The sequence below is a fragment of the Trichophyton benhamiae genome, assembly GCF_000151125.1.
Source record: "Trichophyton benhamiae CBS 112371 chromosome Unknown Abenha-G-c-31b08.f1, whole genome shotgun sequence".
NCBI lineage: Eukaryota > Fungi > Ascomycota > Eurotiomycetes > Onygenales > Arthrodermataceae > Trichophyton > Trichophyton benhamiae.
In genome coordinates, this window is record NW_003315089.1 from 74726 (window position 1) to 100993 (window position 26268).

Here is a 26268-nt window from a genome sequence, read left to right on the forward strand (position 1 = left end):
GGATTTCGAAGCTGACTACTGTATCTCGGACCGCCGAATCCGGCTTAGCGCTGATCTTGGCTTTGCACATGATTTGATTGATAAGAGATAAGCTTAACCTTGCAAACTCTGATAAGACGTCCAAAATTACGTAAGGAAAGTCTTTCTTTTTGGCGGAGTATTTCACTAGTCAGTCTTTTTTATTTATATATGGCAGAAAGGGGGAAGGAAAGCAGATATAGTACTCCGTATATTAGCTATTATTATTACTCGAATACCTGTTATGCATACGGAGTACGGAGTAGAGGATGAAAGAAGGGAGAGGCACCGTTGTGGCACGTGACTCACCGCGGGATAGCGAGCGGGATGAGCCTGGGTCTGTGCGAATAATGTTGAGATCTCGACACAACAAGTTTACCCTTAATTCGTGTTCGCTCATGACGTTTACTTCTCCACTTTGATTACCGGCAGCATAAAATGTAAGAAGTTGCCGTTGACGAAGCTCTCACCAGATTTCTCGAGCCAGTGGAATGAGTACGGAGTACAGAAACGGGAGTTATTCCGTTAATATTTAGAGCCACTTGTGTTTCTTCAGAAAGGAATACGAATCAACATAACCACCAATTCTAATAACCTGCAACCTCCCTCCAGAAGTCCATCCGGATGTCCTAGACTAGTAGGAGAGTATGAAAGGTGAGGAGGGTCCTTAATTAAGATTTCGGCTCCGCGCTTTAATAAAAAAAATAATCTACCAATTTAACTAAGTTAAGTGAATGGAAGTAGTTGTAGAACCTCAGGAGAAATTGGTACCTCGGCGCTTCTCGGTAATACCTTAAAGCTTATTCACTAGTTGGTTGGTTCACCCGCATCTTTATCAAGGAACTGCACATCCAAAGTTCATAGCCCAATAACAATCTATACAGGGCCTTAAAGCGGAAGAAAACGATATTAGGAGTCCAAAAGAAGATAACTATATTCTAGCTCTGTATTGCAGTTATGTCCGAGCCTGCGTACAAGGAAATTGCCCGCCGGAAGAAGGCACAGCTGGAGTCAAAGATCCCGCAAAGTTGGCGTCTCCCTGCCCAATGGATACCCGCTGGCACTCTTTCAGCCGAAGAATCGATCACAAACACTCGTTCTTATGATCAGTCAGATATTACTGACATTCCAAGGCGGTGTGGCCTGCTCACGGTGAGAGAACTCGAAATCACGGAGACCTGGGATGTCAAGGGACTGCTTGCAGAAATGGCCAACGGGGAGCTATCCTGTAAGGATGTCTGTCAAGCGTTTTGTAAAGTACAGTCACGAATCCTTTATATCTATATTGAAGGGAAACTAACGTGACTATAGCGTGCTGCTGTTGCCCACCAGCTTACTCGCTGTCTTACGGAGCCGCTATTTGATGACGCTATGAAACGTGCAGAGAAACTAGATGACCATTTCAAACGTACAGGAACAACATATGGTCCTCTACATGGCTTACCAATATCCGTCAAAGACACGTTTGATATCGAAGGGGTCGATTCTACCACTGGAATAGCGTCCCTTGCATTCAAACCAGCAAAGCAGAACGCTCCTTTGGTGGACCTACTTTACTCCCTTGGAGCAGTCATCGTGGGGAAGACGAATGTTCCACAGACTCTGGGTGCCCTGGATAGTGTCAACAATCTCTTTGGCCGAACCCTGAATCCATTGAATCGGAAGCTGACTGCTGGAGGTAGCTCTGGAGGAGAGGCTGTTATGGTCCTAATGCGAGGCTCTATGGTTGGCATTGGAACTGACGTTGGTGGCAGCATCCGTGTCCCGGCTATGTGCGAGGGACTCTATGGTTTTAAACCTAGTGTTGGCCGTGTTCCGTATGGCGGGCAGGAGTCTTGTGCTTTCCCCGGGCGTAGCAGAACAAGTATCCAAGCTGTTGCGGGACCTCTTGCAAAGTCTATGGATGATATTGATGCTGTAATGAAAGAAATAGTCCCTCGGTCAGCACTTTGGGGCGAAGACTGTATTCCGGGCCAGTGGGCACCGCAAACCCCGGGAAAGTCATCTAAGTTCACTGTTGGAATACTACGATCCGATGGCCGAATTCCCCCTCTGCCTCCTATTGCGAAGGTTTTAGAAGAGGTTGCTCAAACTCTTCGAAACACTACCGGAATAGAGGTTGTCGATATACCCGTCCCGCCTGAACTAGGGGAATGCCAGGCTGTAGCAAACGCTTTAATGGGTGCTGATGGTGGTCAGCATATGATGAACCTGCTGGAAAGCACTTCAGAAGAACTCATCCCATGGTTAAAGGGCCGAGTTAAACGAGGAACTCCAAAGACTATTGATGAACTTGCAAAGATCCAAGCAAAACGTTCCCGTATTGAAAGGCAACTCATGAAGATGTGGACTGTCTCTGGAACTGACAAGACTCGGCGTGTTGATGCTATAATCCACCCCGTCGCCCCCCACCCCGTGCCAGAGATTGACCGATATAATGCTGTTGGATATACTTCATCTTTCGTCCTGGTCGATTATCCTGCTGGTAATCTCCCTGTCCGCAGCTTTACTGAACGGGACCTGGAGGCTGGTAGAGAGATGGATTCTAAAGTCCTGTCTAGCTGGGATAAGAGAAACAGAGAACTATGTACGTGCCCCTTTATCTCGCAGGCCAATAATTTTTCTAACCCGTGCTTAGGGAATTCATCCACCGTTAATCGCCGGGTCTACCTCAATTCACCCCTATCAATCCAAGTCCTTACTCCGAGACTACATGATTATGAACTCTACTACGCAATGAACATCATTGATAAAGCTTTAAAGGACGGAAAGCGTGTTTCGTCGCAACTATAACTAGGAGGCAGTTGTTTTTGTAGAGCCATTTTGAGCCGTTTTATGAATACGTCATTGTCTAAACAATTAGTACTTGACGCTTGGTTTATATATATTGAACTCGGGGAATTTCTAAAGAGTATTTATATCTTCCCTTTGAGTACAGATCCTCCATCTGTAGTAATAACTGCACCGTTGATATGGCTCGCTCCTCTACCAGCCAAGAATACAACAAGCGCGGCGATATCCTCGGGTTCTCCCAACTTGCCATTTGGTGTTTGTGCAGCCATTGCCTTGACACCTCCCTGCATTTCTATGAGACCATTTGCCATCTTAGACGGGTAAAAGCCGGGTGCAATAGCGTTAGTAAGTATATGCCTTGGTCCAAGAGCGACGGCAAGGTTCTTTGCCAGGTGTATGGCGGCCGCTTTAGATGTAGAATAGCTAAAAGTGGCATTGTCGCCCATGGTACCTATGCCAATCCCAGCAACGGAGGCCGTGATTATCACACGAGAAGTCGATTCGATGGATGCCGACTTTTCCAGCAGTGGCGCAAATCTGTTGTCAGAATGTTAGTTTTTTCCCTTTTCCCCCTGGGCAATGTAGACGCACTTTTGCACAGTGTAAAAGACACTCTTAACATTCAGATCCATCACCTTCTGGAAGGCGTGTTCAGGGTGTGTATCGAACTTCTCACCCCAGGTAGCTCCGGCATTGGCAAAGAGGATATCAACATGGTCTGTTGTCTTGCTGACCTCTGCCACTAGGCGCTCAATTTCGGACATCTTGGAGCTGTCTGCTGGCACAGAGTATGCCCGAGCACCAGGCCGTTTGTTAGGCAGCGCATTAAGGGCAGCAACAGCTTCGTCACAGGCTTTCGCTTTTCTGGAAGTAATGTACACCTTTGAACAACCGGCTTGTAGAAGGCTAGTGTTAAGCATCACGTTAGCAAGGAAACCAGAAGCAGCAGTATTCTTGTATCACTATAAGCTTACCCGCTAGCTGCATGCAGGCCTAGACCTCTTGAACCACCAGTAACAACGGCGACTTTCCCTTCAAGAGAGAAGATGTTTCCAAAATCCTTCAGTTTCACTTGTGCTTCGGCAGCCATGTTGCTCAATGTAACATATATCAAAGGGGCTTGGTTGTTAAATAACAAGGGTAATTGGTTCTTGGTGCTGTATACAGGCCTGAACGTGAGTTAGCAGTGACCAAGCGTAATCTCATAGGTAGGAGAGGTACTAACGGCGCCGACTATAATAATAATATCTGCTTCTTATCACATCTTGAAACGCGGCCAAGTGGCTCGCCGTCGCCTGCGCTTCCAAGGTCGAGGCTTCTCGATGTGCCGACAAAATGCCGAGGTTCATTGATGCCAAGCTAAACAACTAAAGAAGCTAGCGCGTTATGACTAATAAGTTTTATCACGTGAAGTTATACTTTTCACCCCTTTTTGCTTTATTTTTTCTATTTTATTCGAATTTCATGCATGAGTAAAGATATTTATTTCAGAGAATGCCGGAATAATTATAGTTGTCGCTGTTACATAGCACGCAGACTGTATCACACGCAATTTACGCTTACTATGAACCTAAGCAGCCGAAAGTTTTTCAACGAATCCCTGGCCCCAATGGGTGCTAGTGACAATACCCTGTTAGAAGAATATGCCCCTGGACGGCTGAGAGAAGAACTTGTGCCAATATAACTTACCTGGTATGAGTCTTTATGAAGTCAAGGAGCCGCGCGTGCTCCTTTTTTCGCTGCTCTGTGTCCATTTCTACCGCATCGTGGATCACTCTGGCAATCTCGCTGGAGTTGAACGGGTTGAATTTGACTCCCCCTTCCAAATATGAGGATACGCCAGCAAACTCTGAGACGGCTAGTACACCATTTCTTTCTTTCTGGCAGGCAATGTACTCGAGGGCAACAAGGTTCATGCCATCTCTTGTGGATGAGAGCAGACATATGTCGGATGCTGCATATAGGGCAGCCAGCTCTTCAAAAGGAATTGACTGGTGAATAAAGATGACTGGTGCATAATCAGGTTTACCTATCCAATAACTGTTAGTTTTGGTTAAACCTAGGAAGGCTCCTCGACAGCACATTGATGGGAATTCCATACCAAATTCGCCATTGACCATGCCCACCAGCCTGTATAGCTCAGCCTCTAGTTCTTGGTACTCCTGGACATCTTCACGGCTCGGTACAGCAATCTGGATCAAGACAATCTTCCCAACCCATTCGGGGTGTGTTCGAAGGAACTCCTGGAAACCGCGCAGCTTCTCTGGTAGTCCTTTGATGTAATCCAGTCTGTCGACGCCGACAATCCGTTTTATACCCTTGTACTTATCTTCAAGCTCGGCGATTCGTTTCTTGACGGCTTCTGACTCCACTGCCTCCAAGAAGCGTGTTGGATCGATACCGACAATAAATTTTCCAACCTGGATGGTTCGATCCTTATAACGCAGTGTCAACCCGTCTTTAGATGCACCTCTACAACATCCAAGCGTCAGCAAGATGTATTAACAGTCGATGGCGGAGACATACAATATCTGAGAACAAGCTTCTGCGAAGTGTCCCGCGTAATCATTGGTATGAAACCCTATCAAGTCACTGTTCAAAACCCCTTCGAGCAGCTCATGGTTTGTCGGAAGAGCCCGATACACTTCTGCAGCGGGGAATGGAGTATGCAGGGAGAAACCAATTTTCACTGAATGTTTGCCCTGTTTGGCAAATTCTTTTCGCAAAATTCCGGGCAGAAGCATCAGATGATAATCATGCACCCACACCAAATCGCCATCAGAGGTGGCTTCCGCAACCACTTTCGCGAATATCTGGTTAACCTCTTGATATGCATGCCACCACTTTTCGTCAAAATGCTGAGTTCCGGGTTGATAATGCAGGACGGGCCACAGTATCGAATCTAAGTTGGAATAGTCATCAGTACCGGCAACAATGGCAGGTGATTTTGGGGCCATAGCAACATATATAACATCAGCAACAGGATACTCACTTGAAAACCCGTTGTAATGGTTGTTAGCCAGCTCCTTGTTTAGGAAGATGGGTACAGCGTCCTGCTTAGCCAACAATTCTTGAACCTCCTGCTGCTCATCTTCGGATATTTCCAATCCGGTCCAACCAAACCATTGGAACCCAATCGATTCCGATATGCCGCTGAGACTTGTGACCAGTCCACCGCTGGATTTTGAGGATTCATATTTTCCATCCTCTGTTCGTTTCAGGGATAAGGGGAGGCGGTTGGACACCACAAGCAACTGAGGCTTCCTGCCCCCCTGTGTTTTGCTTTCGGTCATTTTGCTGTATGAATTCAGCTGTTTAACGTGGGAGTAGAAAACAGAATTTTCGCCCGCTCTCATGAAAGACGTATGTATATAGATTGGTAAATTGATATATTCCCGAGCAACGTCTACTGAAGTTTATTTCAAGGATCCGGCCAAGGAAGCGCGCTGCCGCCCGATGACGTTAAATATGACGTTCCAAGGTCTGGGGAATCCAAGGTTTGCCCTATCAACAACGCTAATGTAGGGACGTGAAACATCCCTGTACTAGAGAGACCAAGGTAGACAGCTTTAAAAAGAAGGCAAACAACAAGTACAAAGGGCCCACGACCCCATATTAATTGTTATTGATTGTCTATCAGAGCTATGAAATGCTACGGCCAAGTTATTTGGCTAGTCCACGGCTTTTTCGAGTATGCTTTACAGGCATACAGGAAACTGTACCTAGAACAATGTTAAGAAACCTCCTCTGTAAACGAAAGCCGTAGTGGCCATGTCGACATGTCGCACGACAAAAGCGAGTAGTTGTTCTCCTCACAAATGAAAATCCTAGAACACTTCTAAAGAGCGTAAATACCACCCCGGACGCCGGTGGGTTGGGTGGTTCGTGGTAGAAAAGGCGCACCTATAATCTGGTCTTTACCAGGAGGTTTCGCACTCGTCATTCCCCTGCCTTTTGTTAGATCAGCCAGTTGGTTATGGATAGGAGATTTTGATGATTAGAACTTGTTTTTTTCCTTTTTCTTGTTTTCTTGTGTTGACAAGCCGGTTTAGCAGCAAAAAAAAAAAAGGTGGTGGAGGCAAGGCTTCGAAAGGGATGAGGCCAGCTGCGGCCTTGAGTGGACGGGTCGCCTTGTTTGAGCGGGACATCTCCTGAGTTCGTAGTTGCGATATCTAAGCTATCGTAGCTTGAGTCACCATCCCGTTCTGCGAGACGTGGCGCTTCGACGCTGATTCGGATATTTCTTGGCCCTGGAAGTAAAAAAAAAAGCATCTAGTTAGTTCCCCGGTTGTATTTCGATCGGCGGCTTTTCCTCCCCCGGATTTATCCTTGCTACCCATAGGGCTGTCCCGTAAACACTGTTTGTTAGTGATGCAATTCTGAGGTTTCAACTTACGTCTACTGCATCGATATTTCGCTTCTGGGAAATCGTTTGTTCCACTTTCTTGACAACCTTCTTCTTCGGCCGCGTTGGGCGAGCTTCACCGGGCTGGAAGACGTCATCGGGGAGATCGTAGCTGTTACAGTATTAGTCCTCTGGTATTAATTCAAGTCTATCAGGATCACAACATACTTGCGAACATGCGAGATATTCAAGTCGTTAACCCCAGGCTGGTACTGAGCCCAGGAAGTGCATGTATTCTTGAACATATGGGTATCGCTAGATATATCTAGTGATCTTGAAGCGCCTTCGAGGAGTCAGTGGTATCACATGAATGGATGCGGTTTACTTACCCGGTGCTAATGGCTTAAGCTCCAGCCCGATATAGTAAGTTGTGGTGTAAAGGGTGTACTTATTCTCTCCAGTCGGTTTTTCCGCTTCTGCAATCCCCACGTTCTCATTTGCATTCTCAGCAGCTGCAATGTGAGTTGGATCATTCGTCTCGTCGGTAGTAGCAGTCTTGGTGTCATCTGCTTGGTATTTCATAGAGCCGGCTTTCACTGCATCGACTTCTTCGTCAGTCTTACAGATGTGGACCCTCTCGAACCCCTTGGGGAACGGATGGGCGATCTCTATAGACGATTTGCGATCAAGTGCCCCAACAAGATGTCTGAGTTTTGATTCAACTAAGCCAGACCAAATAGCTTGTGCTTCCTTGCTTGTGCTAGTGGAGTTGATGCTGAGATAGTACTTGTAGTCAGCAGAGAAAAAGCTGTGTCGAGCAAAAAGATCACTCCAACGACGCTGTCCGACAAAGATTTTGTCAACCATGTCTCCTCCGCGTCTGAGCTCTCTGAGTATGACGGCCTTGGTGGACATTGAAACGTTGTGTGTGGCACACATGGATGGGTATGCCGGAGTAATTATAGGCATGAGGTGGAACCTATCTCCGTGGTATATCTGGAAACTGAAATCAGTAAGAGCCTTTGGAATGAAAAAACACAGTTGTGAGCCAACCTTCGGATTCCACACTTTCATATGAAGTGGGCCATCTTCGATATGCTTCAACAACACCGGTTGCGGCCAACTCCACTGATTCATGATTCTGAAAAACTTGCCGACAATGACTGATCCTGTAGCTTGGGGATATAGCTGACACACCCTTGCGACCAACATAGCCCAAGCAACACCACCGGGAAAGCCAACGATGTTCGAATATATAGCTCGGCCTAAAGATGCTCAGCGTTAGTCGGGCTACAATCAAGCAGGATCCAATACTAGACTCACGTTGTGCCCAAAGCTTTATAGCACGCAGTGCAAGTCGGAAAGTCTTCTGTTGAGGGACGAGCTCTAAGATCTCATCCGTCACTCGTGTACCGTTGACACATCGTATCTCCCTCTCATCAAGACCGCGCAACAAGTCTTTGTTTTTCAAATCGAGATTCGGTGGAACTGAAGAAACGATAAGTCGTGCGAAAATCAAATCTATGCTAATGCCAGAAATCTCGATTTTGATGATAGGTACGAACGCGTCTGGCACGGGGGTCATTTTCTCTATCGCATCTTTTGGCGCATGTTTCTCAAGAACTGCTGGAAAGTGTGCAAAGAAATCTTCTCTCATTACATGTTTCGGTGCAACAACAAGAGTGTCAATATCAGAACCTATCAATTACCCAAAAACAATTGAATTAGTATGATGTTCCGCACTCCGTTGTCAAGATAGTTTCAAGAATGCTCTAGAACACCAACCTGGACCATACACCCCAAGCCTATAACTCCCGTATGTGAATATTTTACCACCAGAGGCGTCAATTGCCGCTTGCGAGAGGCCCTTTTCTTTTGATACCACCTTGATAAACTCGATGGTGACTCGCTGTAGGAGATGTAGTGTCTGCTTTCTAAAGAACAGCCCAGAAGAGTTAGTATTTCCTAAACAAGCAAATGCATTTTTAAACAGCCAGACGAACCGTTTCTCTGTCTCTGATGGTGGCTCGAAGTTATTCTGTAGCTTGAGCTCTGCTATCAAAGCATCGTTCTCCGCGAGCTCGGAGGGTGTAGGAAGCGCAGATGACAGTGGAGGAGTGATTCCCCACTGACGAGACTGTGAAGCAGCCATAGCTGCAACTGCTTGAGGCCGTAGACGTGTTCAATAATAGCAACAAGCGGTTCGTGTCTCTGGCGAGATGTTGAGATTCGTGGGAGCCTGTCTGTCGCGGCTAGATATGGCGAAGTGGCTCGCCGCGGCCTACTACTAAGTAGAGAATGGAGAAGCGAAGAAAGAAACCCCACAAAAGAAAAGATATTAAAAGAAGAATAATACAGACGCCCCCAGAATACCCGGACCGCGTAGAAGAGAAGATATCCCTGGCCAGCTTGGTGTCAGTCAGTGGAAAAGAACCTTTGATGACGAGAGGTTTTTTTTGTTCTGGCTGGCAAGAAAGAAATGATGATGGTTTTGGGGCGGCTAAATCACGTGATGGTTTTAAATTTGGATCCGCCTTCCACCAAGCCTTTGGGGAAGGACAGAGTAATAATAAAACATTATTACGGCTAACTATCGACGGGAAAAGGGGGGAATACAGGCGCACGTAGGGAACCGGGGGAGCTGCCGTTGTCAAGGGCTGATGGTGTTACCGAACAGCTGAAATAGGTTGGGCGGCTCGTTACCACACAGACCAGGTTACAAGTTGTGGTACAGGGAAGCCGGCTATTTCAGACAGTGACGGCCAGCTAACTAGACTTTCAGATCCTTGAGGGCAGCAGTCAGGGAGTCGCTAATAGGGGTCCGTTTGAAGAAATCGACCAGCTTGTCGTTCAACCATTTGACGTCCTCCTTGTTCTCACCGGGGCCACCTGCCCAGTCTGAGCCAGAACCCCCCACGTTAGCCGTGATTGAGGCCGATATTTAGAGATGGATTTTATACTTACGTCCCCAGATGGATGGGAATGCGTCCAGCTCACCCACGCCGGGTGCCATGTTTGCAACCTCATACTCCGAGTCTTCTGGCCTATTCGATTCCTCGGTTAGAACGTGGAAGGGTAGGTATATGATATGATAACATGATGAACTCACGGGAAGTACAAGTCATATTTGCAGGGCAAGACCAGCGCTTTTGCCTTGATACCCTTGAGCGCTGCCTCGAAGTTGCCATTGTACGGCTCTTGCTGCGAGATATCTGCATTCTGCCATGTCTGCAGCATTATAAGCAGGTTCTCCGGGTCTAGATACGAAGCGTTAGCCTGTTGCAAGGATACAGTCTGACCCTACATTGCCCACCTTTGGAAAGGAAATACTTCTCCCAGAAATTGACCAAGAAATCCTCTAGGTCTTTATACCCAAGAACAGTCTCGTACAGCTTTTCACGATAGAATGGCTGGCTCATGCCCCTGGTTGAGTGCATTGAGTTAAAGATGACTACGATCATTTGAAGATCAAGTCGGAAGAAAACCTACCACCCAGCATACACTCTTCCTACAGCTCTCAGTCCGATATCCTTCTCTTCCTCTGCCCACTTTCGACCAACGATACCTTCGGAGCAGGTGCCATCCTTCCCAGACCCGGCAGAACGGAAACGCTTGGCTGACAGCAGGGCACATTTGACACCCTCGAGAAACACCTGGTTATGCAAAGAGGTCTTTGCAGATCCGCAGAATGGGACAATGATGTCCATGAAGTCGGGGTACTGAGCCGCCCATTGGAAGGTCTGGCCTGCTCCCATGGACCACCCGAGGACAGCTCTAAGATGCTTGACCCCAAGATGCTCTGTCACTAGCTTATACTGAGCTCTGACGTTATCGTAGACGGCCACTGCTGGGAAAGGAGAGAGATCGGTATTAGAGGGGGAAGAAGACTGTCCATTACCGAACATCGCCGGTATGATAATGAAGTATTTCTTTGGACTCAGCTCCTTGTCTTCTCCTACCAGCCAGAAGTTGGCGGATATCGCTACAGTCGCCCTCATCAGCATCTTCTCCTTCTCCTTCTTCTTCTTCTTCTTCTTCTCGGTTTCAACTCAGCTTGAATGGAGAGCACTCACTGCCAGAGAACCATGACGGGTACACAATAGCAGGCAACTTCGGGTCACCGAACGTCCTGTAAGCGATACGGGCCTTGGGGATAACCTGTCCGTTCCGCAGCGACCAGTCGCCCAGTTCAAAGGTGCTGTATTCCTCGGTCATAGCGAATTGGTTCTTCGTCGCTGTCTTCTTGCGTCCTTGTCAATTCTCTGGATGTCTCTGGATGTTGTATCTGCACACGATGGACAAAGTACGAGCCCGTCCACCCCGCTCCATTTACCCCATCGCGAACCCTGCAGAAATGTAGTTTACTTGTTGGCGGCTACAGCGCCCAGAGCAGTTCTCGCTTGTGCAGGTTTCCCGTTGTCCCGCCCAGTAACCTTTGCTTATCTTCATGTATTTAGGGGTTGGCCTTCGTCATCTCGTCGATGGAGACCTGGATGTAACTAGGCGTTGACGCCCAACTGATTAGTTAATAATAATGTGGAGAGAGATCCAACTTCTCCTCCATAACCAGAATAACCACATGTGAACTCGCGTGATGAAGCTGCTCTTTGCTATATCTACTGGTAACCCATAGACTGCTGTGATAAATTTATTGACAATTTCCTCTGTTGGCTCATTGCGTCTGTTCAGCTTCGTAGCTACGAGTAAACATGAAAGCGGTTGGTAAGTGGACGCTGCTCCATGACGTCGACCTCGAAGCGGGTAGTTATCTAACGCGCAGTTAAAACTAGACATCAAGAACGGCGCTGGAGCTGCGGCCGATCTCTTCATTAACGACTCTGTCCCCAAGCCAGTCCCCTCCCCAACCCAGTGCCTTGTCCGGGTGAAGGCATTCGGCATCAACCGCGCCGATACCATACAGCGAAGTGGTTTCTATCCGCCACCCCCAGGAGCATCCAAGATCCTGGGCCTGGAGTTCAGCGGAGTTATCGAAGCTGTTGGTAGCGACCAAGCGTCAACCGGGACACAATGGAAGGTTGGAGATGAGGTATTTGGGCTGGTGTATGGAGGGGCTTATGCAGAGTATGTTGAAGTGGAGATGAAGCTGTTGATAGCTAAGCCTGCAGACTGGAGCTGGGAGTATGCTGCTGGCTTGTGCGAGGTAGGACCTTTGCTTCTCTTCTACGGTGCAATATTTAGAGCCTAGACTTACGGTATATATAGATCTGGTTCACTGCTTTGCAGGCATTGTACGTGGTTGGAGGCTATAACGCTGATACCACACGGTCAATTCTCTGGCATGCAGGGGCGTCTTCAGTGTCCATAGCGGGCATACAGCTGTCCAGACTTGCAAACTCATTACGCTCAGATATTCCAGCGCCAAAGGTGTTTGCTACAGCCCGCAGTGACGAGAAATCCAACTTTTGCGTTCAGGAACTCTCATGTGTGGGTGCTGTTAATACCAGTACGCACAGTAAAGACTGGGATGAAGAGATCAAGAAGATGAATGGCGGACAGGGCGTCGACCTGATTATTGATTATGTTGGACCAACTTACTTCCAGCAGAACCTGAATGTGGCAGCAAGAGACGGTCGAATTGTCTTGTTAGGCTTGTTAGCTGGGTCCATCTTGCCAGACGGTGTTGATATACGTCCTGTCTTGATGAAAAGATTGAAGTTTGAAGGGAGTACGTTGCGGTCTAGGGATGTCAACTACCAAGCCAGAGTGCGCGAATTGTTCGAGGAGAAAGTATTTCGTGGCTTGAAGACAGGACTGTTTAAGCATGTCGTCGACTCTGTGTTCAAGTGGGAGGATATTCAGAAAGCCCACGAGCTGGTCGAGAGTAACAAGACTAAGGGAAAGGTCATTTGCACCATCGACTGGTAGGGAGTAAGCATTATTAGGGTATCATAGCATAATTCATCTGAGAAGGCGGAATAATATTTAATTCTGAGCAAAATTAACAACTTGAAGACAGGATGATTCAACAAACGTTTAATTTATGTCTATCATACAGCAAGATACAAGAAAAACCGCGGATAGAGAATGTGGCTGGATGTTTGATGCCGGTTGTTCTTTTTCCCTTTTCTTTTTGTTTATAGAGGGCTAGGTCTGAATGGCCTGGAGTTATAAAAGAGACTAGTGTTCGTGGGCGACCTCTCCTCTATAGCCGACCACCTTGAATCGACCGAGCATCTCGCCGACGGAGAAGAATCCAATGACTTCTGCGGTTGTGATTCCAACAATGGCCCATTGTTTGGCATCAAAGTTTCGGAGCCGGGAAACACTGCCGTTGGGATTTCTTAAGCTGGCGAAGATGGTAGATGGCTGGCGGAGGGAGTTCAAGGCAGAGTAAAGGTACGATTGGAAAGTGGCCATATCTCTGTTGTCCAATTGTTAAATCCATGCTTCTAATAGCGATAAGCCAGAAATCGACTTACGGTGGTGCCATCTTCTGTCCCCGGAAGACGATTTTCGACAACTCAAGGCCGACTCTGGAGTAGTAGATGGTTGGTGGTATTAAAGCTGCGAACGCAAGCTATGTCAGCCCTTTCCCAATATAAACAGCACAGCAAGCAACATATCTCCTTTACTAAGCTGCAATCTTTGCTTTAAGTGGCGGCTGGACGGATATTCTCCTTACATTCGACGAAAGCGACGAGTTTGGCAGTTCGTCCTCCAACCTTCTTCAATGCACCACCCACACCGGACATGGCGCCAGCAAGAGCTGGACCGGCAGCAGCGGTAACTTTTGTAAGCCCCTCGGATGCCTTGGAGGTAGCTGAAGAGGCGGCATCTTTGGCCTTTGCGGCGGTCTCCTGTGCAGTGGACGAGTGTCTAATCGCTGGTCGTCGGATCACTGTTCGTGATTGCCGGATCAACATACGGGACATTGTGGCGGACATGGTGGAAGGAGAGGAGCGCAGAGTCTGCAGAGTCGTCAAAATTGAAACCGGACAAGCAATGAGGGACCCTTCGAGCGCGCGGGAGCTGTCAATGGCGGATGCTGGATGCGTCGGCGATGGTGAGGTCGTCGGAGTCGCTTTTTTCTTCGTCTTCAAGTTTCGTGTTTTTCCGGGCCCAAAGGGGAAATCACGTGATGCAACTTTTGCCCAGGCAAAACTTCGGACTCTCCAACAGCATCATCTTTCAACCTCAACTCCAACCTCAACCTCGACTTCAGCCTCGCCGTGTCCACGTTCGATCTCTGGAGGCATGGACGCTGATGATGACGGCTTTGACAGCTACGGGCTAGCCAGCGTGACTGCCTCGTGGCACATAGCACGCGAAGAATCTGGTTGAAGCGGCAACTTCACGTGTACAGACACATCACATGTGCACTGCATTTGCTTCGTCTACGGGAAGAAGATGATGCTCACCATGATATACCGATGGCGAAGCCTGATCAGGACGCAAGAAGTAGTGCTGTGACTTCTTGCTGGTGTTGCCTACAAATATACCCTGGCCATGCTGCAGTCTGGGACGCTATGCGATCTCGTAGGATGAAGAAAGGAAGCTGCCATATGGACAACTTTCCAGCAAGTATACTTTCTCATACTGCGGATTGTATAGTTATTGTTAAGTTCTTGATGTCTCTACATGGAACCCAATATGAATACAAGAGCGGGGCCCCAGCAACCATGTCCTTTACCGCTCGCCCGGGGTCGGATGCACCACCCTGCAAGCCGAAAGCAAACAGGGTCTGCTACGTTCCCAACCATCTTGGAGATGGATGCTTCCACACCATCAACTGACCAGGATGATTTGGAGGGTACAGGCCCTACAGGGATACATATGGTCAATGACAGCTTCGATACGTCGTTTTGCAGAGACTCCTGGACCGATTTACGACTATTATCCGAAGGCATTTGGTTAAAATGTGCTCTACATCCCAATAACCCACTAGAAGGAAACGGCGACTCTGGATGGCGTTTAATTTACTCGCCTGTATTAGAAAGTTCACCTACCTTTGAACACAAAAGTGACAAGAACCATTATTACAGCCAACCAGCCACTGCTCGAACGAGTCTTGATTCTTCAATTTCTCCTTCGGCGTCAATGTTTACCCTCCAGTCTAGTGATACAAGCATCTCTGCCACCTCTGTACGGAAGAAAAGCTGCATCGCCAACCTCAGGTCGCAGTATTCATTTACCATGACTTCATCTCCAAATCTACGACTTAGCCCTGCGCCACCTCATTCTCCTGTATGTTCAATTATCTCAAGGAGCGCTTCTCCACGCGCTGTAGAGCTCGTGCAACTCCTGGACCATCTCAGCTCCTTTTGCGTTCTGGACACGAAATCACCAGGAAATGCAGTTGTTGCCGCTTCCAAGGATATATACTCTGCGGGTGGAAGAGGAGAAAAGTTCCCGCTAAATATCAATGTTCTCGAAGAAGAATCATGTCCTGTGGTTTCAGGATACGATGAAAATGGGAACGATGTCTCATACCTTATAATCGCTACGAGGTTGAATACCGCGACTTCTGGGGAATGCCACCTACTTCTTACCACGCTTCTTGATATCACAGACTTTCTGTACGCAGCCACACTAGAGGACCTAGAGTTAAAGCAGAATCCAAAGGCGTGCGAGACTGAGCGGGGCATATTACCGAGTATTAATTCACGAGTCAACCTCAATGCTGCAGAGGTGATTAATGTTTCACCAAACCTCCCGGATGAGAACAAAGGGAACGGGGTACATCGGAGTCAAACTCCTATGAGCATAGGCCCTTCTAAAACAACAGAGCAGCTGCTCTCGGAATTTAGCGCAGAGCTTCTTTACATCTACAAGGATATATTTATCCTAGCCCGATCACTTCAAGACAGCACGGTTTATAAAATATCCCATGTTTCACGGTCTCTACACGCCGAGGGTGAATATATTCGCAGCCACCTAAAGCACACCCCGACTGAAAAGATGAAGCTCCTCAGTGAAAGTTTGGGAAAGACCACTCGATTTGATATAGTTGTTAATTGGGGGGATTATGGCGTAGAAAAGCGGCTATATTGTGTCCCAATATACTGCGGTGAATCACGGGATTGGGTTTGTACGATGACTGATGTTGATGTTCCTTACCTTTGGCGTCGGAGTAGGATTTAATACGTTCTATAGATGATTTTTACCCAAGCAGATTAATGATATAGACACTTCCCATACTCCTTTACCCTTTTGTTATATGGAATTACTTAGGCTCCCATGATAAGATGTGATATGTGTTGAACCAACCCGCCAGACCAGCACTTGACACTTCGGCATCGTGCTGGGTCGGATATACCGGCCATACGAACCCCATTCAAGGTCAGAGCTTGAAGATATCCTGGATGTCGATCCACCCCGCAATCTGCATACATAGTGTAACCCAGGATATGTTGGTTACATCCAAGATGAATGTTTCCTCCACCTCGGTTCAACTCTTGAGGACACCTACATCTGTAATTGGATGTCAGTCTCCAGGATGTATGTATTCCCACTACATACCACCTAAGCAGGATTATGCACAGAGGTTCAAGCTCAGGACGGACGTAAAAGGTCACACGGAGGGAATAAGCATATATGGTCAAATACTTCCCGTCAGTTTAGCATCAACTAGTTACTTTACTTCTTCTCACTAACAAAGTTGCCTTAATTAGGGTTCTCGTTTTAGCCTAGTAAGGAGCATCATCAAATGTTTGTTACTAGCTACAAATATATTGCCATTTTGGCACCTCTGTTCATACTGTCGCTCACATCTAATGCTAAGGGCAATGATATCGATCTAACACAATATGTCGATCTGTTCATTGGAACTGAAGGCAGTGTTGCTGGCACATCTTACAATGGTGGAAACGTTTTCCCTGGCGCAGCGTATGTTCTCTACACATCATAGCAACATAAGCATCTAACCGGCATCAGGTTGCCCTTCGGAGTAGTTAAAGTGGGAATTGATACCATAGTGTACTAGGCTCTAGCACTCCGATCCATCTGTAGTGTGATTGTTACGTGGCTAACTTCTTTGCTCAATAGCCATGATGTGGACGAGAAGAGGAAAGTCGATGTGAATGCAGGATATTCACCCGATGGGAATGTATCTGCTATATCCTTCTTGCATGAGAGCGGAACAGGAGGCGCACCTAAGTATGGGGTGATATCTCAGATGCCACTTTCAACCCTTGACGGGGTGGACGTAGCCAACAACAGGACATATATGCAACCTCGAGTCGGCAAAGACTCCGCGTCAGTGGGGTATTATAAGACTAGGTTCCGAAATGGAATTACAGTAGAGATGTCTGCTACTGACCACGCCGGGATTCTCCAATATACATATCCATCTTCTACAGGAAAGTTTGTCTTAGTTGACTTAAGCCATTATTTGCCAACCCATGGAGAACCAAGCGCAAACCAGATGTATAGCAATGGGAAGATTGATATACAGGGCGGTGGGCGGATGTACACCGGATATGGTATTTATCGAGGAGGCTGGAACGAAGGTATGAGTTTTCTTCAATACCTTTAATCCAGAATCTCACCAAAATTAGGACCGAACTTCCAGGTTTTCATGTGTGCCGAGTTTGATGTAGCTCCATCTTCCGCAAGAACATGACGTGCCCCATATACTGATCCATATGATGAAGTTCGAGGAGAGGCAAAGTTTTCAAATCAGCAAACAATCACAGGAGGACGAGAAGGTTATCAGTATGCAGACAGAATCGGAGCTGTTTTCGAGTTTCCATCAGGCACGAGGACTTTAAAATCCAGGATTGGCGTCTCATTTATTTCAACCGAGAAAGCATGTCAGTTTATTAATGAGATGAGGTCCTGGAACATCAACGATACCGTGAATGACGCAAAGGGTCGGTGGAATAGTGAAGTCCTGGGCACAGTGACAACGTCGGATACCAATATAACGAGGCGGACAATGTTGTATTCCGCTCTATATCGTTCGCATCTGCTTCCTAGTAACAGAACGGGTGAAAACCCATATTGGGAATCGGCAGAACCTTACTATGACGATTATTATGCCATATGGGATACCTTCCGATGCCTGAATAGTTTCTACTTATTAACCAAGCCTCAGTTCGCGGCAGAAACCATCCGTTCCTTGATTGATATCTGGAGATTCGAGCGTTTTATGCCTGATGGTCGAAGTGGCAATGCAAACGGAAGAGTATGAATATCCTCGCACTTCCGTTACTAGAGATTATTATTGCTGACTATGGAGACACAGGTTCAAGGAGGTAGCAATGCAGACAATATCCTGGCAGACGCATATGTCAAAGGCCTTCAAAAGGGCGTTAACTGGACAGACGGGTATTTAGCAATGAGAACAGACGCTGAAGTAGTACCATACAATAACTTCGGGCCGGCAGATCTGACTGGCTCCACAAAGGAAGGGCGTGGTGCCCTTCCAGATTGGCTTCGGTATGGGTATGTGACTCCGAGTTTTGGTAGAAGCATTAGCCGGACAGTTGAGTACTCGTTAAATGACTTTGCTCTGAGCCAAGTTGCCAAGGATCTAGCACCAGAAGATTATGATAAGTATCTGAACCGGAGCGCCGGGTGGCAGCGAATATGGCACAAAGACATCAGCAGCCTCAACTTTACAGGGTTTCTAGCACCAACTTGGCCGAATGGTTCTGTGACACCGGAGTATGATCCTCTCGATTGCGGAGAATGTGAATGGAGTTCCCATAGCTATGAGGCGTTGCCAATTGAATACGGATGGACTGTTCCATTTGATATGAAATCCCTAATCAAATTCATGGGCGGGGAAAAAACAATGGAGCAAAGGCTCGATCAGATGTTTGTTCCAGGACTCCGGAAAGGGGATGTGGGTTCTGGCGGAACAAACACGCTAGGTAGCCTCAACCTCCTTGATTCGTTCGTTTCTTGCACAAGCTTCTGACGTTATACGTCTTCTATATAGGCACCACATTATTTAACCCTGGGAATGAGCCGAGCTTCTTCACTCCATTCTTGTACAACTACCTCCCTGGACGGCAGTGGAAATCCGTTCTCCGCCTTCGAGACACGGTTAACTCGTATTATAGTACTCGACCGTCTGGACTTCCAGGTACGTTTTCTGGTCCTGTTTGTTTATTCATTTCAATTTAATAATAAAATACAGGGAATAGTGACGCAGGAGCTATTGATAGCTGGCTGATATGGAACTTGCTGGGCCTGTACCCTGTGGTAACGCAGCCAGTTTATCTGCTATCAAGTCCGTGGTTTAACAATGTTTCCGTTGCGGTGGGTGATAACTCAAGGCTCACGATCACAGCGCAAAACCTCGGTGAGGACAGCTATTTCGTCCAGAGTGTCAAGGTCAACGGTAAGCTATGGACTAAGAGCTGGGTGAGTCATGATGATATCAAAGACGGTGGGACCCTCGAGTTCGTATTGGGCCCAGAAAAGAAGAGTTGGGATACGGGAGAACTTCCGCCTAGCCCTGGACATGTCGAGCTGGATTTGTAGTAGCATTCGTGTTGGTCGAGGTTTGTTTGTTCGTTTGTAGTTGTCGGTGGGAAGAGCAATAATATTGATATTGCGGATTATTAAGCAAGCGGTGTTTGCAGGCTTTGCAGTGTTTGTTTAGACTCGCACGTGCCTTAAGGTTTGGCCAATGACAGTGCGAGAAAATAAGGTAAATGTGCCAAGACAAGAGCTATGACGTCTTCCGTGATTTGTCATCCCACCTTAAATTCTTATCACGAACTTTATTCTCGTTGTTTTTTTTTTCTTGTCGAAGCAACCACCAGGAGAATCAGAAGACGCTGCTTGCTGCTTGCCCGGCTATCCCAGATGACACTCCACCCTTGCTGCCCTACTGACGTTCCTGACTGGGTATTCCTGACTTGCCTGGAAGTTTTGGGCCCGCTGAAGTCGGACGATGGTGCTGGGAGTTCTCCGCTTCCAGGGTACTTTCTCGATTCCACCTTCCAAGGGTTGGCGAGAGCGAGATAACTACGTTTAGACATTAACTTCAGATAATGTGACGCTTGGCTATGTCAGTGTGTGCCACTCCAAGAGGTTAAATAGGTGGCAGCTCTCCCTCCATGTCTGGTTTGAACCATTATTTTCACCCGGAGACAACGTGGGGTCATATTTTGTTTACTGCTGTCTTTCTGTGTATATGGCCTCGCTCATTCCTTTCTTTCTCTTCCCATATACTACCAATTTCAATTAATTATTACTCTGCTATATTGTTGTCCTTATTAAAGACGGTACTCATTTTTGATATACTGCAAGATGGCTGCAAGCAGTTCGAGGGATGACCCCAAACAACAGGGGGACTATGACGACACACTCACCGACATGTCCTCGAACGAGGAGCTTCTGGCCACTATTCCCAAAGGCACTATGGACCCGGTTTATGAGGCCAAAGCATTGTTGTTGAATAAGGCCATTCTCGACATTGGAATGGGATGGTATCAATGGCAGCTATTCATTGTTATTGGCTTCGGATGGGCCAGTGATAATATGTGGCCGATTATTACCTCCCTCATCTTTACCCCTGTGAAAAATGAGTTCATGCCGTCAAAGGCGCCGCTTCTTACGCTTGCCCAAAACCTGGGGCTGCTGGTTGGTGCTGTCTTCTGGGGATTTGGGTGTGATATCTATGGGAGAAAGTGGGCCTTTAACTTGACAATTGGGATCACTGCCGTGTTTGGACTAGCAGCAGCAGGTTCACCATCCTTCTCTGCCATTGGGGCCTTTGCCGCGTTGTGGTCTATCGGAGTAGGTGGCAACTTACCCGTCGACTCAGCCATCTTCCTTGAGTTCCTCCCATCAACGCACCAGTACCTCCTTACCATTCTTTCGATCGACTGGGCCCTGGCACAAGTTCTGGCGAACCTAGTTGCCTGGCCACTTCTCGGAAACTATTCCTGCCAGGAAAATTCCGAATGCACAAGGTCTGCTAACATGGGCTGGAGGTACTTCCTGATTGCCATGGGAGGGCTCTCAATGATCATGTTCCTCCTGCGATTTACTTGCTTCACCATCTTCGAGTCTCCGAAGTATCTAATGGGGAAAGGTCAGGATGAAGAAGCAGTCCGGGTTGTGCATGAAGTTGCCAGACGAAACGGCAAAGTTTCCACTCTTACTGTTGAAGACCTTGCCCGCATAGGACCTCCCATAAGAAGCAACGCCAAAGTTGCAGTGCAGCGCAAGTTGTCAAAGTTTGATTTTAAGCATGTGAATGCGTTGTTTGGATCTCCTACACTAGCATTTTCAACTTCAGTTATAATCGGTGTTTGGGCGTTCATTGGTCTTGGATTTCCTCTATACAACGCATTTCTGCCATTCATCCAAGCCTCTCGAGGCGCGCATTTTGGTGACAGCTCTACCTACATTACTTATAGGAACTCTCTCATTATTGCAGTCCTAGGAATACCGGGCTCTCTTGTCGGAGGCGCACTGGTCGAGATACCCTATATTGGCCGCAAAGGGGCCCTCTCACTTTCCACCGTGATGACAGGTGTCTTTCTCTTCTGCTCCACAACTGCAAGGACCTCTGATGCGCTACTGGGCTGGAATTGCGCCTACAACTTCATGAGTAATATCATGTATGCCGTTCTGTATGCCTACACGCCTGAGATTTTCCCTACCAAGGACCGAGGAACTGGTAATGCGTTGACTGCTGCCGCGAATCGCATTTTCGGCGTTATGGCCCCCATTATTGCCATGTTTGCCAATCTTCAGACAGCCGCACCCGTGTATGTTAGCGGTGCCTTGTTCATAGCGGCTGGTATCTTAGTTTTGTTCCAGCCCTTTGAGTCCAGGGGGAAGGCTAGCTTGTGATGGCCAAGTTCATATTTACTTGACTACTTGTGATGTTTATTTCTTTCCCCTTCTGCCTACTGTCGTTGCCCGGGGGGTTTGCAGTGATTTATATATATATACCTTAATACGCGGCAACAGCCCTTACTCTTGTATCACAGCTGGTGTGCTGTTAAAAAAGAGATCTTGAATATGAACTCCATGAGAGAGAAGAGGCCGAGCCGACATGAACAGATCGATGCTAAGCTGACTCGAACGTTCATAGGTAACCAGTATTCTCATAGATAACCTGTCGCCATGACTTAGCTATCCAACGCGCCAGCCGTTTTATACCCCTATCCTCGGTCATTGCCTAACTGCCTCCTCCAGGCCATCGTATTGATTCAGTCTCTGCAGTTACTAACCCTTGGAATTCGAATAAAGACTAAAACACTGATGACTATATTTTGTCATCTTCGTGCGTCAGTTCGTGAACACAGTAACTAGCTAGTTAACTGGTTAATATGCACATAGATTCCCGTTGGTAGATATTTTTTAGATGTTGATAGTTATAGAATAACACAAGAATAACACACGAATTAGTTATGGATTCTAGCAACAACACACGACCAAATAGCTATACCAACATCCAGTCAACGTTTCATCTCGAGCATGCGCTACTTTCTTGCGGCTGTAACGCCATTTGCTTAGAATACGCCATCGCCAAGCTGGAATCCATGAAGCGCCTGCATCCTGACCACTCTGAGCAGCTCTTCGGCCGTCTGTGTCCTCCACTCCTGTTCCACACATCACAGGGATCGCGGCTCAGCACCGGAGATTGGCTCTCACAATCCAAGAAAGTGTGCAACAGAAAAAGCCGGAGAACGAAGATGAAGACTTTTCCTCGTAAGATGTAGAATGCCCTTGTTCTGATAGTTATCGGACTTCCTGCTAACCGCATATCTAGCGTATGATCAACGAACGGAGGACTCCGTAGTGACTCTGGAAAGCCACAGCTTGTCTGTAACATGCAGTATCATCGATGCATGAACGGGCCCGCAAGTCTTCATGAAGGCTGAGTTGTGCAATACGACGGTCATGTTTATCCCTGCCAAACATGGCTGATTAGCCCTTGAAGGATCACCAGTTGATACTTGCTGGGCCAAAGAGACGGACGGAGGCCTCAGGTTTTCGCCCTATCTTCTCCTCCACAAACAATCCAGGAACACAGCGACTACGAAAGGACCTAGTTCTCCATTGAAAAACAACCCATCTTGTTGCCTGTGAACCGTGGTTGGCTGTGTTTACCGCTATCAGAGGGAGTAGACCGGCTTCAAGATGGGCTGTTCTCTGCTTTTGACATGCGCGTATCTCCTGGTCTCATTTTCAGGCCTTGTCAGATCTGCTTGCGACGCACCGCCATTGTCTCTGCCCATTGGGAATGGCACGATTTCAGACCGAGAAGTTGTGCGATGGGGGTTAGCTGTGGAATTCGGAACGCCTGCGCAGACTATAGTGGCTGCGCTGGATGCGTAAGTCGTTTTTATATGGTCAAATGCAGACTCTGCAGTCAGTTAACCGCTAACACACCATATCTGTATGTAGTGACTGGAACAGTACGTCTTTCTGGAACACGAGCTTCCCATGCGGTAATCTGAGCAGACCTGCCTGCTCCTGGGTACATGGAGGGTCTTTCAACGATAAAGGCTCGACGTCTTGGAGAGGACCAGAGAATCCCGAGCAGACAGATCAGAACCCGAAAGGCCAGACCATAAATATAAGAGGAACAGATACTCTAAAGGTGGGATCAGATATCTCACTCGACCAGTTCCCAGTCTACTTTCCAAAGCCAGGAGTCATACCTCAGAATGGAATAGGCTTCGGGCCGAATTCAGCCTTTCTCAATCGCCTCTACGACCAAGGCAAAATTGCGTCGAGGTCATGGTCACTATTCTGGGGATGGCAAGGAGCTGAGCAGGAGAACCAGATGAATGGAAGCTTGGTGCTGGGTGGATATGACAAGGCAAAGATGGCTGGAGGCGCGCCTCTAACAGCTCCATTTTCAGATGGAATTGGATGCCCGAGCTCACTGCTCGTCTATCTGAGCAATATTGTTGTCAATCAGATAGATGGAAAGAAAACGAGCCTGCTCAATACGCCGGGTTCTGCTTTACGCGCCTGCATCAAGCCGGATAACAGCCAGGTTATTCTTCCGGAGGACGTTTTTGGCAACCTGAAGAAAGCCTTTTCGGGGAAGGCTGTTGAGCATTCAACTGGAATCTACCCTTCAAGCCTTGCCTATGAGCCGGAGGATGTGTATGTGCCAATTTCCTCCCCTTAAATATATGAGACGATACAGAAAATTAACATGACCAGGTTTATGGGCAATGTCACATTCATACTCTCCTCCGGGCTTCAGATCACCATACCTAATCATCAACTTGTTCTGCCGAACGTAGAAATAGATGATAACGGACAACAGAAGATAGTTGATGGCAACAAGACTATCAATTTCGGGCAGACCAGACGTGAAGCTATGCCTTATCTAGGCCAACCATTCCTTACATCCGCCTATATACACGTTAACAACGACATGAAGGAGTTTAGCGTCTGGCAGGCCAATCCAACAACAGAGACAGACTTAGTAACTGTTCGAGGTGGCTCAAACTGCGACGATGATTCTTCTCTGAGTGGCGGCGCCATTGCAGGCATAGTCATCGGTGTCGTTGCTTTCCTGGCTATAGCTGCTCTGGGACTATTCTTCTTCCTCAAACGGCGGAACAAAAACCGAGACAGAGATTCCAAGGCAGGGCTGCCCCTTGTTAATACGAGCCAGAGAGCGGAGGAGGACAAGAAACATAACCATGATATCCCCCTTGAGATGGATGCTGGAGTCAGCCAACAAGCACCTTCAGAGCTGCCTGACAGGGACTACTCGCCGCAAGAGCTTCCGGCAGACGTCCCCACGTCTAACAAATAAGTGCAAAGTTCATCTGGAACGTTATAATTAATATCTGACGATGTCTCTTCAGATGCATATAGACTAGCGAACTTGTCCTGTATACTGATCTTGTTTATTTCAATTAATCACACCATTCAAGCCGGTGAGGAAGAGACATGTGCTCGAAAGGGCCTTTTAGATACAGTCTTAATATGGCGCACACTGCCCCATCCTTCGATACCCCTGAATCAATATTTCCATCACACAGCACCGCTTTTTTTTTTTTTTTTTCATTATTTTTCATTATTTTTCTGTCAGGGAGGTATTTCCTATCTGGACACACATAACTCGACACGATAGACATCTATCTCACTATGCCAATTCTAATCCTCGTTCTCATTCTCCAACATCTGCAGACGGCCGAAAAGACTCCTCATGATGACAGCAGTTTCCTCGATGGCAGCGCGAACCTGGATAAAGTCGTTCAGGTTCAAGTTGGCTGGATCTGAAAAATATATTGGCAAGCCAACCATGGGATCCTCATCTTCCTCATCTTCCTCATCAGACTCTGAAGATGATGGCCTAGTAGGAGGGCGAAGCTCAAGTCTTCCATCAGCGGCAGTGTCCAGGACCATCCCGCGAGCCCCAAGCCAGGCCTCCTTGGAAGCAAGCTCGATAGTACGGTTGCCAGTCATATTTCCTTCAATATCAACAGCACCTTCAACCTGGGTATCGTCGATATCACGAGCTTTGCCATCTTTGTCGTCTCCACAGACAGCTCCGTCGTCCTCGTTATCCGCAAACTGTTCAGCGGCATAGTCTTCCTCACCCTTTGGAACTTCAATGCAAGCATAGTCATGGGTCCGGTCATGCAAGGCCTACCAGCAACGTTAGATTGAATGAAGAATCGAGTGAATAAAACATGATACCAACGTACGATTCTCAAGCCAGACATATCAAAGCCTCCATTTTCAGCAATCTCTTGCATCTCGCATTGCGCAACAAAGTCACATGCAGTGAAGTAATCAGGGGCATAGCGAAGCTTCATCTTTGTCCCTGACTCGCGTTCGTTCAAGGCCTCAGCACTAGGATTGGCCATGACGAATTTATCCAATGCATCAAGAGCTTCTTTCGTCAACGGGTCTCCAGCCTTGGGTTCAGGAGCAGTCTCAGGCCGTGGAGCCCTAGATCGAGCTGGAACTGAAGCTGATCTGGGTCTCAGAGCATGTTTCGTTTTCCGTTTCTTGCGTTTGGGGCTTTCAGGGCTGCCGCAGCGTTTGCCGAGATCCATGATCACCGCTCAAGGGCTGTTGAAGGTGGTTTGTAGGCTGAATTTGATCGAAGTCGAAGTTCAAATATGAACTGGAAGGACAGTTGTTTGTTTGAAGAGAAGAGAAAGGAGGTGGAAGACTTTTTTGATAGCAGTTGGGAG

The 26268-nt window shown here is 47.5% G+C and overlaps 13 protein-coding genes across 13 annotated transcripts; 7 read left to right on the forward strand and 6 right to left on the reverse strand.

Moving 5' to 3' along the window:
- Nucleotides 1-975: 975 nt before the first annotated feature.
- On the forward strand, nucleotides 976-2811 carry ARB_02088 (acetamidase, putative; the record flags this gene model as incomplete). Its single annotated transcript, XM_003011489.1, has 2 exons — nucleotides 976-1254; nucleotides 1330-2811. 2 exons carry the CDS (start codon nucleotides 976-978, stop codon nucleotides 2809-2811), a joined length of 1761 nt encoding a protein of 586 aa, XP_003011535.1.
- Nucleotides 2812-2933: 122 nt separating this feature from the next.
- On the reverse strand, nucleotides 2934-3901 carry ARB_02089 (conidial pigment biosynthesis 1,3,6,8-tetrahydroxynaphthalene reductase Arp2; the record flags this gene model as incomplete). Its single annotated transcript, XM_003011490.1, has 3 exons — nucleotides 2934-3348; nucleotides 3403-3717; nucleotides 3786-3901. The coding sequence occupies 3 exons, from the start codon at nucleotides 3899-3901 to the stop codon at nucleotides 2934-2936; spliced, it is 846 nt and encodes a 281-aa protein (XP_003011536.1).
- A 480-nt stretch (nucleotides 3902-4381) lies between these two features.
- Nucleotides 4382-6104, reverse strand: ARB_02090 (alpha,alpha-trehalose-phosphate synthase subunit, putative; the record flags this gene model as incomplete). The annotated part of the gene is made up of 3 exons (XM_003011491.1): nucleotides 4382-4427; nucleotides 4501-5283; nucleotides 5338-6104. 3 exons carry the CDS (start codon nucleotides 6102-6104, stop codon nucleotides 4382-4384), a joined length of 1596 nt encoding a protein of 531 aa, XP_003011537.1.
- Nucleotides 6105-6768: 664 nt separating this feature from the next.
- On the reverse strand, nucleotides 6769-9308 carry ARB_02091 (uncharacterized protein; the record flags this gene model as incomplete). The annotated part of the gene is made up of 6 exons (XM_003011492.1): nucleotides 6769-7083; nucleotides 7208-7328; nucleotides 7385-7481; nucleotides 7546-8421; nucleotides 8480-8854; nucleotides 8990-9308. 6 exons carry the CDS (start codon nucleotides 9306-9308, stop codon nucleotides 6769-6771), a joined length of 2103 nt encoding a protein of 700 aa, XP_003011538.1.
- Nucleotides 9309-9926: 618 nt separating this feature from the next.
- On the reverse strand, nucleotides 9927-10911 carry ARB_02092 (uncharacterized protein; the record flags this gene model as incomplete). Its single annotated transcript, XM_003011493.1, has 5 exons — nucleotides 9927-10054; nucleotides 10121-10200; nucleotides 10266-10413; nucleotides 10470-10579; nucleotides 10646-10911. The coding sequence occupies 5 exons, from the start codon at nucleotides 10909-10911 to the stop codon at nucleotides 9927-9929; spliced, it is 732 nt and encodes a 243-aa protein (XP_003011539.1).
- A 163-nt stretch (nucleotides 10912-11074) lies between these two features.
- On the forward strand, nucleotides 11075-11245 carry ARB_02093 (uncharacterized protein; the record flags this gene model as incomplete). Its single annotated transcript, XM_003011494.1, has 1 exon — nucleotides 11075-11245. One exon carries the CDS (start codon nucleotides 11075-11077, stop codon nucleotides 11243-11245), a length of 171 nt encoding a protein of 56 aa, XP_003011540.1.
- A 620-nt stretch (nucleotides 11246-11865) lies between these two features.
- ARB_02094 (ToxD-like zinc binding oxidoreductase, putative) lies at nucleotides 11866-13042 on the forward strand (the record flags this gene model as incomplete). Its single annotated transcript, XM_003011495.1, has 3 exons — nucleotides 11866-11878; nucleotides 11947-12317; nucleotides 12380-13042. 3 exons carry the CDS (start codon nucleotides 11866-11868, stop codon nucleotides 13040-13042), a joined length of 1047 nt encoding a protein of 348 aa, XP_003011541.1.
- A 252-nt stretch (nucleotides 13043-13294) lies between these two features.
- ARB_02095 (uncharacterized protein) lies at nucleotides 13295-14061 on the reverse strand (the record flags this gene model as incomplete). The annotated part of the gene is made up of 3 exons (XM_003011496.1): nucleotides 13295-13538; nucleotides 13597-13681; nucleotides 13800-14061. 3 exons carry the CDS (start codon nucleotides 14059-14061, stop codon nucleotides 13295-13297), a joined length of 591 nt encoding a protein of 196 aa, XP_003011542.1.
- Nucleotides 14062-14824: 763 nt separating this feature from the next.
- Nucleotides 14825-16258, forward strand: ARB_02096 (uncharacterized protein; the record flags this gene model as incomplete). The annotated part of the gene is made up of 1 exon (XM_003011497.1): nucleotides 14825-16258. One exon carries the CDS (start codon nucleotides 14825-14827, stop codon nucleotides 16256-16258), a length of 1434 nt encoding a protein of 477 aa, XP_003011543.1.
- Nucleotides 16259-16823: 565 nt separating this feature from the next.
- ARB_02097 (alpha-1,2-mannosidase family protein) lies at nucleotides 16824-19609 on the forward strand (the record flags this gene model as incomplete). The annotated part of the gene is made up of 6 exons (XM_003011498.1): nucleotides 16824-17002; nucleotides 17126-17625; nucleotides 17770-18302; nucleotides 18333-19015; nucleotides 19186-19208; nucleotides 19263-19609. 6 exons carry the CDS (start codon nucleotides 16824-16826, stop codon nucleotides 19607-19609), a joined length of 2265 nt encoding a protein of 754 aa, XP_003011544.1.
- Nucleotides 19610-20383: 774 nt separating this feature from the next.
- ARB_02098 (uncharacterized protein) lies at nucleotides 20384-21937 on the forward strand (the record flags this gene model as incomplete). The annotated part of the gene is made up of 1 exon (XM_003011499.1): nucleotides 20384-21937. One exon carries the CDS (start codon nucleotides 20384-20386, stop codon nucleotides 21935-21937), a length of 1554 nt encoding a protein of 517 aa, XP_003011545.1.
- A 1296-nt stretch (nucleotides 21938-23233) lies between these two features.
- On the forward strand, nucleotides 23234-24875 carry ARB_02099 (aspartic-type endopeptidase, putative; the record flags this gene model as incomplete). The annotated part of the gene is made up of 3 exons (XM_003011500.1): nucleotides 23234-23427; nucleotides 23501-24211; nucleotides 24272-24875. The coding sequence occupies 3 exons, from the start codon at nucleotides 23234-23236 to the stop codon at nucleotides 24873-24875; spliced, it is 1509 nt and encodes a 502-aa protein (XP_003011546.1).
- Nucleotides 24876-25219: 344 nt separating this feature from the next.
- ARB_02100 (uncharacterized protein) lies at nucleotides 25220-26127 on the reverse strand (the record flags this gene model as incomplete). The annotated part of the gene is made up of 2 exons (XM_003011501.1): nucleotides 25220-25714; nucleotides 25774-26127. The coding sequence occupies 2 exons, from the start codon at nucleotides 26125-26127 to the stop codon at nucleotides 25220-25222; spliced, it is 849 nt and encodes a 282-aa protein (XP_003011547.1).
- Nucleotides 26128-26268: the final 141 nt, after the last annotated feature.